This window comes from Emiliania huxleyi, assembly GCF_000372725.1.
Source record: "Emiliania huxleyi CCMP1516 unplaced genomic scaffold EMIHUscaffold_236, whole genome shotgun sequence".
NCBI classification, from domain to species: Eukaryota; Haptophyta; order Isochrysidales; family Noelaerhabdaceae; genus Emiliania; species Emiliania huxleyi.
Genome location: NW_005200282.1, coordinates 127,782 through 140,069, shown reverse-complemented (window position 1 = coordinate 140,069; position 12,288 = coordinate 127,782). Strand labels below are relative to the sequence as shown.

Below are 12,288 nucleotides of genomic sequence, written 5' to 3'. Positions count from 1 at the left end.
GAGGAGGGGGGCGGGGGGGTGACCTCCCGACGAGCTCCGTCGGAGCGGCTGCTGCGGCGCCTTCGCCAGAGGCGCCGCGCCCTCGCAGGCGGGAGAGGCCTAGTCCCATACCTCCAGAGTCTCGAACCCAGCGTGGGTTCAGGTCCCGTGGGTGGTGCGGTACCGCCCCCACCTCGCAGTTGGGAGACGCGGAGCCGCAGAGGGGCGACGTCGCGCCTGAGTGGTTGTCAGCGGTCCATGACTGGTGCGGTGCGTCAGAGGAGCCGCGCAGGGGGGCGAAGGTCGCGCCGCAGCTTCTCCGGACGTGGGCCGGCGGAGGAGGGCCGAACGAGACCCGCCTAGCCTCGGGTCGTCTCGGGTCATCTCGGGCAATCTCGGGCAATCTCGGCGGCGGCAGAGGCCGGCGGACGCGACGCGCTTGGGCGGCGACGCCTCGAGCCCTCCTCGCAGCGGCGCCTGCGGTGTGTCCGCGGCACGGCGGGGCGGAGAGACCGTCACTCGCCTAGGAGTGAACTACACTCAACTGATGCATTAAACCATCAAACGGCGGCGGAGAGGCGGCCACTCGCCGTGGTCGAGCTGCTGCCGCCGCTGCTACTGCGGTTGCCGCTGCCGCCGCAGCATCGCTTTTCCGCGCCGCTGCAGTCGCGTCGCTCTTCCGCGCGCGCTGCAGCATCAGCGAGGAGAGCGTCGCCGCGGCGGTGCCGACGTAGGTAGAGATGGACCTAACAGTCGATTCGCACTGTCGGCAATGAGGTAGGTAGTATTGCTGCTGATCGGACGCAGAGGCGGAGATGGTCCCTCGAGAGGTGACCGTGGACAGCATCTGCATCTGCATGTGCCGCTCGTAGAAGGCCGGGTACATGTCCGGGCCGAGGCACGCGTCGACCACCTGAGGAGGTAATCTCGGGAAATCTCGGGCAATCTCGGGTAATCTCGGGAACTCTCGGGTAATCTCGAGCTCAGAAGCGAGTGTCAGCCGTGGGTTTGCTACATGTCCGTCTCGGACCACCCAAGGCGAGGGTGGGGTGAACGACCAGAAATGGGATAGCAGTGCGTGTGTGTGCGTGCGTGTGTGTGCGTGCGTGTGTGTGCGTGATGCGTCTGACTGCGCCCGCCTCCTCCATCGGCGATATGTCGATGGCGGTCTCGAAGACCGACACGAGCAGCACCGACGGACCCGCTCTCCTCGGCCAGCGGAGGCGCTCCCTCCACCTCTCGAGGTCCACGCGGCAGCGGCGTCGCACGCTCAACGCGGCGTGCCTCAGCTTTGGCTCCGGCCGAGTCGTCGGAGAGATTACCGCCACCCTCGCCGGCCTCAGAAAGTGCCGCGAGAAGGTCCGCCGCGGCTGGTCGATCCGACCTCGGCACCGCATCTCCCGTCGGCTCTTGAAGAGCCGCACCGCGGCGGCGATGGACAGAATAGCCACGGCGCCCCAGAGCACCATGCCGCAGACGGCAATCACAACGATGGACGGTGAGAGGCGGTCGTCCGGGTGGACTCGATGGTGCACAGGGTGGAAGCGGGCGAGGCTCGACATCAAGACTGTGCAGAGACAACCGCAGGTGGCGAGCGTGCCTGTTGCGAGGGTGGACTCCCTGCTGGACGGCTGCTCCTTCTGACTGAGCAAGTCGCAACGACCACTTTTTCGAAAAAAGAATTCTCCAACCCGAATTAACGTCGCGCAGGACCATCAAGGATCCAGTTCCGACCGGCTGTGGAACGTCGCAACTTTTTCCGACGCAAAAAAGAAATATTGTTGGGCTAGCTGTTAAGACGCCGTTGGATCACCTGCTTCTGATGGTGCGCGCCTCCGCCCTGCCCGTGGCGCCGACGATCGATTTAGTTATTATTCTGGGTTAACCTCGAGTAATATGAGTTAACCTCGCGTACGGTATTCCACGTCCTAACCCAATTAGTTAATTCATTAATTACTTGCGTATGGTATTCCGCGTCGGGTATTCGTAAGTATTCCAGGAGCGGAACAAGGCAGGGCGGCGCGGCGGAGCTGTCTCGACGCAGTGTACCACCACCCACGCTGTAGATGGACAGAGGAACCAACAGAGCGCAGTGGGAAGGGGAAGGGGGGAGAGGCTGCGAAGGGCGAGGGGGGGTGGAAGGGGGTGGGCAGTGCTATGCCACCTGCCTCGTGCGCACCTCTATTCTGCTCCGGAGTGACTCGCCACCGCCATCCCTGGGCCCACTGGGCAGTCGTGTGAGGGGCCGCCCCCTAGTGGGTCCCCCGACTGACCCGTAAACCAACCATGTTCGGAGCCTGGATAGGGTGTAGGCCGTTCGGAAGGTGGGTCGGGAGGGGATCGCCCGCTAGGAATAGTCTTCCCTGACCCCGCCAGTCCGCCCGCCTGCCCTGCCCGCCTGGCTGATAAGATCTTTTCACCTTGACCTGGTGGAGTACAGGCGCGGGGGGCGTGTGGTTGAGACTCGGCTCGTGAGCCCCGCAGACTCTCGCCTGCCAACCCCGAAGGGGCTGCCGTCCACCCGTCGCTGCCCAGGCCGGGGGAGGGGGGGGAGACCTCCTGTTCCTCGCGGAACGGGAGTAGGCCCCTCCTTGCCCGGTCGGGAAGCAGGGCGGTGGTCGTGCCATCGTCGCCTCGAACTCGAAACGCCGCATTCGTCGCCGGCGCGCGACAGGCTCCCGTCGGCCGGACTGCCCTCGACGAGCGGGTGTCGCCAACCAAAGCGACACGCACTCGAGGGTAGTGCCGACGGGACGCGGCTCGAGGGCGGCTCTCGCGAAGGCACGGCTGGCAACCGTGGCGCGGGGCTCGTGTTCGACAAGACCGGGATCGCTCTACCGGCAAAGCTCTCGCTGACATGCGCGCCCCGTCAAGCTGACGGCGGGCGCGCTGAGGTTGCACGCCAAGCCAAGTTATATGCCAAGGGCGTGCGATCGAGAATCGGCTCACGCACCTCTGCTCGCGTACCCTCACCCATAGAATTGTCACCGCCAGTGAGTGCGAGATAGGGCTGGCCGCTGGCGGCTAGCCCCTGAGGAGAGTGACCAGAGACACCTCACATGACCCCACACACGGTCTAGTCCGGCCTCGCGGTCGGCGGAGATTGCTAGAGGACGAGCAAGCCTGCTCTAGCCTCGCACGTTGCTTCCTGTCGTCTGTTGTTTGTTGTGCCCTTGTTTGTTTCTCTTGGCACCTTGGAGTGCTGGGGGGGGCGACAGGAAGAATGTGGCCCTGAGTTATGTATACGCCAACTCAGGGTGTGTGGCAGCCAGCTGGCTGTGTGTCTTGTGAGCTTGTTTGTGTCTGTGTGTCGTTCGTGCGTGTCGTCATCATCTGTCTCGCGTCCACCCATACCGCGTTGGTGTCCAGTCCGAGCCTGGCTGTTCTTCACCTTTCTACCTACCTACGATAGTAGTGAGTAGGCTGCGGGTCGATCGCGCCCGCTTGTGGGCCGCTGATACCCGGGAGCGACGACTGAAAACTGCGCGGAATGAGGCCGTGCGGCTGCTGCACGAGCGAGAGAGGAGCGCACACGCTTTCTTGATCGTATGTAAAATGGTACTTGTGGAGTGCGCGCGAGCACACACATACCGACAACAGTATATCAACATACAAACTCTCGCGTCTCGCTCGGATTGGCTGTCGCCAGTTCGTCCACATTTTAGCAACCGACCGGCTGTGCAACGACTGGAGCCTTCCTTGATTGCTTGATGTCTTCTCTTTGGGAGGGAGCAGAAAGCAGCCCAGTATCTCCAGGCCTAAATAAGATGGTACGACCCGCTGGGGAGTCGGAGGCGGGCAGGTGAGGACCTCTCTCTCCCTGAGGACCTCAGCGATGAGGACCTCTCCAGTCTCCTCAAATGATGAAATGATGAGAACCCCTTTGGCTTTGCATCAGAGATAGCCACGCCAACCCGGCAACTTGCCTGGCAGCTCATTAAAGTAAATAATGTCCTCAATCATCAGAACTGGCGCCGCACCGCGATCATCATTTTCAGAGGGAAACGCGGGGTCCTGATCCCCAATGAGGACCTCTCGGTTCGTCGTGAGGACCTCAATGAGGGCCTCTCTCTTTGTTACTTTCGAGGCAAGGGAGGAAAGATAAAGGCTTGTGCGATTCGAACGAGGCCCCAACACTCTCGAGATATCAGTCTTCCCCCACACTCGCCGGGGGACATACAGAAGATCAAACGCGCACACACAAGCAAGCCCGTGCAAACATCCGCTCTTGTGTTATTGTGTTGAGATAAGTAGAGAACTGCTCTGCCACTGATGGTGCGTCTACGTTGCGGCCTTCGGCACGTTATTCGTTGTATTGAGTATCGCGAGCGCTGTCTGCTGCGCTCTGTGCTGTGGTACAGTCGCTTATTAGATGCTCAGGATTAGCTCACGCACCAGGGCAGCGAAGTTAATTTCTCCCAGGCGCCGCCACGCTGTCAAAGTCGTCCTCGCTTTCGTCGTCACTTCCATCCAGCTGCGTCCCCCCTGCTGCCGTGTGTCGTGACAGTTCGTCTGGGGTACTGTCTCTGGTGGCTGCGCTGTTTTCCTGAGGAGCTGCTCTCCAGGCTTCAGGCGCAACGAGATGCGCATCCATGCCACCGAAGGCGCTGTCGAGGTTCGCGGAGCGCGGCGAAATCGAGGGAAGCCGTCACCGACGAGCGCGTTGGAGTTTTCACTCCGGACAAAGACGGCTGCGACACGCACACGAGCAGCGGCTGCGTGTCGCGCTGTCTCTTCGTAGCGGCGCGAGGCGCGCGGGGCCGTCTGTGGCGAGCGGGTGGGTCCCCCTCGATTTCCGTCAACTCATCATGCATCCGTGGACCCTTTATACACGCATCAAGCTTGCATAGGGGATTCGGTCCCCCGGGCAGGTGCGGGACCGTAACGTAACGTAGAGTGCGTCGCAACCGCGACACGCGACTGTACGTATGCAGTATACCCTCAACGCGCTTTCACTCTGCGGGCGCGCGGCCTCGCGCGCGTCCCGGCCTCCCTAGCTTTCCCTCGCCCTGGCTGCGCCTGGTCATGAGTCGCGAGAGGCCTCGCCGTGGCCCACCTCCGTTGGACCACCTCTTCCTCGCCTCCCAGTACTGCTTTACGGTTTTGCGCACTCCGGGCCGGTTCCACTCGAGAAACGTCTCCCAGTCGACCGTCGACAGCTCCTCGGGCAGCCCGGCGTACCTGCGGCCGAGAGAGAGGAGGGGAGCGTGGTGCGGCCGTCGACAGCGACAGGCTGCCCACCGCCGGGCCCGCGCGCCCGTGAGACGGGAAGGACTGCTCCTCGTGCGCAAAGGCGATGACGTTGATCTGCTCGCGCAGCCAGTCAAACTTGCCATACTCCTCCTCGTCCAGATCCTCGATCGAGCCCTGCGAGGGCGCGTCCGGAGGCTTGGATGGCGGGGCTCTGTGTGCCGCGTGGGCGTGCGGTGCCCGGGGCCTAGCGAAAGAACGGGCGCGCGCGGGGCGGACAGGCGGGCGTCGGGTGAGGTGGAAGGGGTGGAAGGGGGGAGAGGGCGAGAGGGCCCCGCGCCTGCATCAGGAAGAAGTCGAGGAGCTCGATCAGCAGCTGCTCGCGCGTGGGCAGAGAGTACTCGTCCACAAAGTTGTACGAGATGGCGACCTATTAATTAATTATAATTGTATGGGTATAAATCATAATTCATTAACGAAGTTGTACGAGATGGCGACCGTCGCATCCTCGTTGCGAACCTCGTGCGCCCAGCTCTCGGGGATGAAGATGAGCTCGCCCGCACCCACCGACCCCTCCCAGACCGTTACCTCACCGTTAGAGACCGGATCTCCGCCCCCGCCGCCCTTGCCGCCCTTGCCGCCCTCGCCGCCCTTGCCGCCCTTGCCGCCCTCGCCGCCCTCGCCGCCCGCGCCGCCCTCTCCACCCTCGCCGCTAAAGAGGCTGAAACGGTAGCCGGAGCAGACCTCGGCGAACAGGTTTGGCTTGGCGGTGCGGCGGTGCTTCTCGTGCAGCGCGATAGTCTCCTCGTCGCACCTGGCGGGGACGTGTCACGGACGCGTCGCGGACGCGTCGCGAGCGCCTTCTCTCGCCTCGGGCCGGCGCAGCGTTCGCGCCCCCTTGGGCTCACCTTGTTGGCCCGCGCTGCTTGAGCAGGATCGAGTCCACCTTGTCGGTCAGCCGGAAGCTCTTCGTCCCGTGGAGCACCTTGGGCGGAGGTGTGGGAGGAGGTGTGGGCGGAGGTGTGGCGGAGGTGTGGCGGAGGTGTGGCGGAGGCGTGGGGGAGGTGTGGGGGAGGTGTGGGGGAGATGTGGATGCAGGTGTGGCGGAGGTGTGGCGGAGGTGTGGGGGAGGCGCGGGGAGGCGCGGGGATGCGTGCACCGCCATCCAAAAGCGGGTCCCCTTCGAGTCCCGGTGCAGGCCGGAGGCGGAGTGCGCCGGGCCGAGGAAGAGGGAGGGGTGGACCGACCTGAGGCGCGGGAGTAGGGGTGGGTTCGGGTACCGTGGGGGTAGGGGTGGACCGACCTGAGGCGCGGGGGCGGGGAGTGAGAGACACGACGTACCACGGCTACCAGCCTCGCTTGATGAGGCAAAGGCGACGTGCGCGCGCGCGCGCGGGGGGGGGGGGGGGGGGCAGAAAGCGAGAGCGGGGGACGGGAGGAGAGGCGGCGTGGCAGGCTCCGCGAGACCTGTACTCGTACGCCCTGCAGTCGTCCTTGTCGAAGTCCGCGCCCGCCAGCTGGCGCAGCTGGTCCACCGGGAAGTATCGGGGCGGCCGCACTCTCTCGAGGAGCGCCGGGCAGAGCGTCGAGATGCGAGTGTCGTGCAGGTACAGCTGAGGGCCGAGGACGGTGTGCTGACCCGTCGAGGCGGTGTCGCGAAGCTGATCCACCGGCCGTGAGGAGAGAAGTTGATCCACCGGCCGTGAGGAGAGGTCGTTGGGGTCCGCCTCGACGCGCATGCTCCACCCCTCGTCCTGCTGCGCGGCAATCAGCTGCGACAGGTTGCGGAAGACCGCGCTCCCCTCCAGTCCTCGCAGCAGCCGCATCCCTCCCCAGCCCTCGGCGGCCGATTCGTGCCGATACCGGACCGTCGCCGACTCGTTGTCGCAGCGGTGCCTGAGCGGCCGCTCGCCACACAGCTCCACCAGCTCCGCGTGAGAGATGTGGCCGTGCTCCATCGAACCCGAGACGATCACAGGCGTCGACGTGGCGAGGTACTTGCGATGGAACTCGCCGAATGTGATGTTGTGCTCGCGCGCGATGGGGCGCCGCCTCCCACGCCGCGGTGGAGCATGGCGCGTCGCTGCCGAGACAATCTTCTCTGGAGACTCTCTTGGCGAGGCCTCGAACTTATTTTTCAGCTTCTCGAGCCGATTCTTCACCTCCTCCTGGGAGAAGATGGGTGTCGGCCTCGCCGCCGCCGCCGCCGCCGCCGCCGCCGCCGCCGCCGCCGCCGCCGCCGCCGCCGCCGCCGTCTGCCTCGGCGCCACCGCCGACTCGGTTGCGGAGGCCGGCATACGCGCGGCGTGCCAAAGGCCGGCCACAGCGACGGCCGCCAGGCCAGCAGCGAGGCCGACGCAAGCCGTGCCAGTTAGATGGTGACGTGCAGTTGCTGCCGAAGAAGGTCGAGGCCGCTGCTGACCAGCGCGTCTTTTGTGTCGCTGGGCACCGTTTGCCCCTGGAGGCGCGGTTGACGGCATACACAATGGAGCTCCAGGAGGCGGCCAGGAGGCGGCAGCACGGGTGGCCGCGCGGGTGGTTGCTTTTGGCTTCCGAACCAGGTCCTCGTGTTGGCGTAGGCGCGCGAAGTGTGCTCCGAAAAAAAAGAAAAAGAAAAGAATGTTGAGACTTAACTCTCTGCATGGACATCCGCAACGCACAACAAACTTGCAAAGTTATAGATACACAGTCTCCATCGCTCTCGCGTCTCGGACTCAAATTGGCTCTCCACTCCAGTTCGTCCACGTTAGCAACCGGATGTGCAACAACTGTGGAGCCTTGCATGATTGATGTGTCCTCTCTCCAGGTGAAGAGAGCAGCCCCGTCTCCAGGAGCCCTAAATAAGATGGTACGACCCGCTGGAGAGTTGGAGGCGGGCAGGTGAGGACCTCTCTCTCCCTGAGGACCTCGGCGATGAGGACCTCTCAAACACTGAGGACCCCTTTGCATCAGATGCCCACTCGCTCAAGGTAGCATCCAACGCCAACCCATGCGAACCCCTTTGCATCAGAATGATTCCCACTCCGCTCAACATAGCATCCAACGCCAACGGCAACTAGCCTGGCACTTCAATAAATTAATGTCCTCAATTATCAGAACTGGTCGCCGCACCGCGATCATCTCAGTTATTCACTCGGGGTCCTGCCAATGAGGACCTCTCGGTTCGTGCAGGTGAGGACCTCAATGAGGACCTCTCTCTTTAGTTTAGTTTCTTTCGAGGCAAGCTTGGAAAGGCTTTGCATGATTCGGCCGATGATCCTCCTCCTTCTTCTCCTCCTCCGGCATTCCATTTGTTTTTTTTCGCGTTTTTTTTAAAGGCCTATTTCGGCTCTTGGGCGGGCGCCCTCAAACCCGTACGGGTTGTGTCAGCGCCGCGCGCGGCCCCAATGCCGGGCTCTGCGCCGGGTGTTTCGGGCGCCGAGAGTGGCCTGGCCCCGGACCCACCCCCGGAGGCCGATGGTGACATGCGCCGCGACGCAGTCCGCCTCCTGGAGGCTGCGTCGCCGGGTGCCGTCAACGCAGTGCTCGCGATGTTGCGCGCGATGGAGACTGGGCGGTCCTCGGGCGGTGGAACCGACTCGGGCGCAACAGTACGCCACCAGACCGTCATCGACGGCCGCTGCGACACGCTCTTCCTCCAGTTTGCCGATGACAATGACCCACCGCTCTCGTCGCCGACGGGGCCAATGCCAGTGCGCAGGATCAACTATGGACCGTCGGCGGGCATGAACACGTCGACCCCGGCGTCCGCAGTCTCCGAGTCGGTGCGCTCGACGCCGCGCAGCGGCCGCACGGATGCGTCGTCGTCGACAGAGTCACAGACGCCCTCCACCACGGACTCGGCCCGTCGGTTGTATGCGAGTCCGAGGCGCAGCCTGCTAGGCGAGCGGCACTCACATACGCCGTGTTCCGGCAGCACGACCGAGTGGAGCAGCTACCTGGGCACGCCTGCTCCTTCTGGCGGCGTCCGTCCGGCTGCAGGGCGCAGCGATGGCCGCTCTGCCTCCCGCCAGCCAGACACCCCTACCTCTCAGGCGCGCACCTCTCCCGGCTGCGTGGCAGCCGCTCCTAGCTACTCACATCACAACCGCCGTGCTTGCAGGCGACTTCAAACTCGTCCCAGCAAGACTCGCCGATTGCTCAGGCACGACGCGCCAGGCGCCGCGGTGGCCGGCGTGGCGGTGGCCGCAGCCGCAGGGGTGGCGAGGGCGTCTTCGACGCGCTCGACGACCCACCCGGCGACATCGAGTGCATCCGCTGCGCGTACCCGGACCGTATCTTACCGGCAGCGCTGGAAAAATGCCTTGTCGAGGTGCTGAAGGCGGACCTGCACTTCTCGGTGTACCTCGACCTGCAGCACGACAACGCTGCTCCCTTCCTGGAGGACCAGCGCGAGGCGGCGCACCGCTGCGGCCGATATCATCTTTACCGTGCTGCCTACAAGGTCTTGAACGCGGGCGACGACATGAAGCAGCGCACGAAGTTCTGCGATTGCATCGAGAGGTTTGTTCGCAGGGAGTTCCCGAGCACCCAGTGCGACCTGGGTCCAGACTCGGATTGCGACTTTCTCGCAAAGTGCGTCGCCATGGGCCACTACACAGGCTTCCTCACTAAGGCGCAGTCACGGGCACGGCGCGTGTGTGGCGTGTGTGGTGACGAGGACGGGGAGGGCGTGCGGGGGGGCCTCTGGTCTAGTGACTTCTAGTATCTCTAAAGAGCGTGTGTAGTTGAGGGGGGTGGACGGTGGTTCGATCGGCGAGGGCCCTTGCTGCTATGCAGGTTCCGTGGCCGGGCGGCGCGATTTTTTCTATTTCACGCGGCAGCCCGCCGCCGCCCGCCGACTTCGGACCGCGATTCGCGCCAACTGCCTTCGCGAAAGCAACAGCCATGCCTCCCCGTGCCCCTCTCGGCAACAGCAACGTCAACAACCGGCAGCCCGGCCCAGGCACCAAGCGAGGCCGCCGCCACGGACCGCCGTCGCGCTCTTCTCTCGGGCCGAGCAGTGCCAGTGGCGGCGGTGATGCCCACCGGCACAAGGCACGGCGCCCGCAAAACTCAGACGCCGACATGACCACGGTGCCGAAGCCCAAGGCAAAGGTGACGCCGCGAAGCTCGCCGACGAAGCTCGACGCGTCGGCCCGCGGCAGCAACCTCCTCACCACGCTGCAGCGGAACTCCAAGCTCATCCTCGTCGCACTTGCGGGGATGAATCTGGCCGGGCCTGGCTCAGCTGCCTCGATGCGCAGCAACGCCAACGTGGGCGAGTGGCTCGTCACTCTCGCCGCCGCACTCCCTGGCACCACGGTGTCCGCGGACGGCACGACGCTCGCCATCCTGGGGCGCGAGTTCCACTTTGACGGGCCTGACGAGCGCATCGCTGCGCCGGCTGACGCCGATGGCGGCACTGCCAGTACTGCGAGCAACGTGACGGTGCCGCTGCTGCCGACGGTGGCGCCGGCGACGGTCATCAAGGGCGACGCCGCGCGGCGGACCGGCACTGGGCACGGCAATGTGCTGATGCCCCTCACGGGGATGGTGGTGGCTGAGGTCCCGCAGATCAACGCCCTTGCGGCGGCGGTGCAGCTTCACGCCAAGGACTGCCCATGCTGCGAGCTGGTCTTTGTCCACGACGAGACGGCGCAGCCGGAGTGCTGCAAGGTCGGTTTCGTCGGCTGCTTCACCTTCCGATGCACGGGCTGCGGCCACATTGTGCACTGGAACACGGCGGCTGAGAAGATGTCGGGCGCGCCACGCACGCAGCCGTCCACTGCCACCGCTGGAGCCGCGGCGCCCGTCGGCGAGGCGAGCGCTGACCTGCCAGTATTCGGCCCGGTGCCGAGGCCGAAGCTGGCGCCGCACGCGAGGGTTCGCTTCAAGCAGACTCGCTGGGCCGAGGAGCGAGCGCGTGGCCGCATCCTCTCGTTTGCGGAGGGCAACAGGATCCTCGACGCAGAGTGGCGTGCGCTGACCTTTGCGCAAAAGCTGACCTACGGCCGCCCTGCAGCTGGGGAGGTTAGCGACGCGCCCGAGGAGTGGGTGGAGGAGCCGGCGGTGCTCCGGCAGAAGCTGACCGAAGCTCTCGAGTACCGAGCAAAACTCGACGCTCGCTTCTCGCGCCGAAAGCTCGCGGCGACGATGCGGCTCGGCTCGGAGAAGGTCCTCCGAGACTTCGTCGGGGAGAAGGAGCGCGTGCCAACGAGGGCAAATCGCAAAAAGATTGTGGCGTGGCTAGCTGCGCACCCCACCCCGCCGGAACCTCTCGACGCCGAGAGTGACAAGTTCGACTTTTTCCTCAACTACGAGCTGGTTGCCGGGCTGCACTTGACCGGCTGCGAGTTCGCCCGAGCGCAGGACTTTTTCGCGGTGACGGGCCTCGCCGACCTGAACAAGAACTTCGACACGCGGGTCAAGGCCGAGCTTGCGTGCGTTGCCTTGCAGATGGACAGCGAGGACACGAATCGCGTCATCAAATGGTGCTGCGAGATCGGTGACAAGCGGCTCGGCTTTGACGCGGGGCACGGCCAGAATCGCAACTCGAAGCACGCCTACGGCACCTTCATGACGCATGTGCTGGGGCTGTGCGCCCTGTGCCAGGTGACCGACAAGGACCGCTCCAATTTTTGCGCTGGCGTGGCGCAGCGCGGCGAGAAGGAGGCGCTGCTCACGGGCCTACGCCGGCTGGTCGAGCTGGGGCTCGTCCCCGAGAATGTGGCGACCGACCAGTGCTCTGGTGCGAGCGTCGACATCGCGAACGTCGCGCGGGCGCTCGGCCTCGCCATCGTGCACGACTGGGACACGTACCACGTCATCGTCACCATCAAGAAGAAGTGGGAGGCGTACATCGCGGCGAAGTGCAAGCACAAGCCGCTTCCGCCTCTGCCGGTGCGACCGGGCGCCAAGAGCAAGAAGCCGAAGAACATGAACGTTGGCGAGCTCGACGCGGCGCTGCGGACGCTGTTTTCGGACGTACTCGATCTGGAGGTGCCTCGCGCTCGCCCCTCAGTAGCCTCGCACGAGTACCGCTCTGATCCGAGCGCGTGGCGATAGGGCCGCATTTCGCTGCTGCCGAAGAAGCCTCGAGAGGGGAGCGGAGGGCTCTGCGGCACGAAGGCGGAGAAG

General features: G+C 64.6%; 2 protein-coding genes across 2 annotated transcripts; both read right to left on the bottom strand.

The window, feature by feature from the left end:
• Positions 1–428: 428 nt before the first annotated feature.
• EMIHUDRAFT_457317 (hypothetical protein) lies at positions 429–1,617 on the bottom strand (the record flags this gene model as incomplete). The annotated part of the gene is made up of 4 exons (XM_005779122.1): positions 429–502; positions 570–725; positions 801–892; positions 1,119–1,617. Coding segments are annotated over 4 exons (819 nt in total), but the record flags the coding sequence as incomplete, so codon positions are not given.
• A 3,355-nt stretch (positions 1,618–4,972) lies between these two features.
• Positions 4,973–7,069, bottom strand: EMIHUDRAFT_457316 (hypothetical protein; the record flags this gene model as incomplete). The annotated part of the gene is made up of 9 exons (XM_005779121.1): positions 6,858–7,069; positions 6,637–6,830; positions 6,329–6,416; positions 6,078–6,136; positions 5,914–5,983; positions 5,668–5,757; positions 5,221–5,346; positions 5,036–5,141; positions 4,973–4,998 (listed from the first exon to the last, which is right to left on the bottom strand). Exons 1-9 carry the CDS (start codon positions 6,993–6,995, stop codon positions 4,973–4,975), a joined length of 897 nt encoding a protein of 298 aa, XP_005779178.1. The 5' UTR covers positions 6,996–7,069.
• Positions 7,070–12,288: the final 5,219 nt, after the last annotated feature.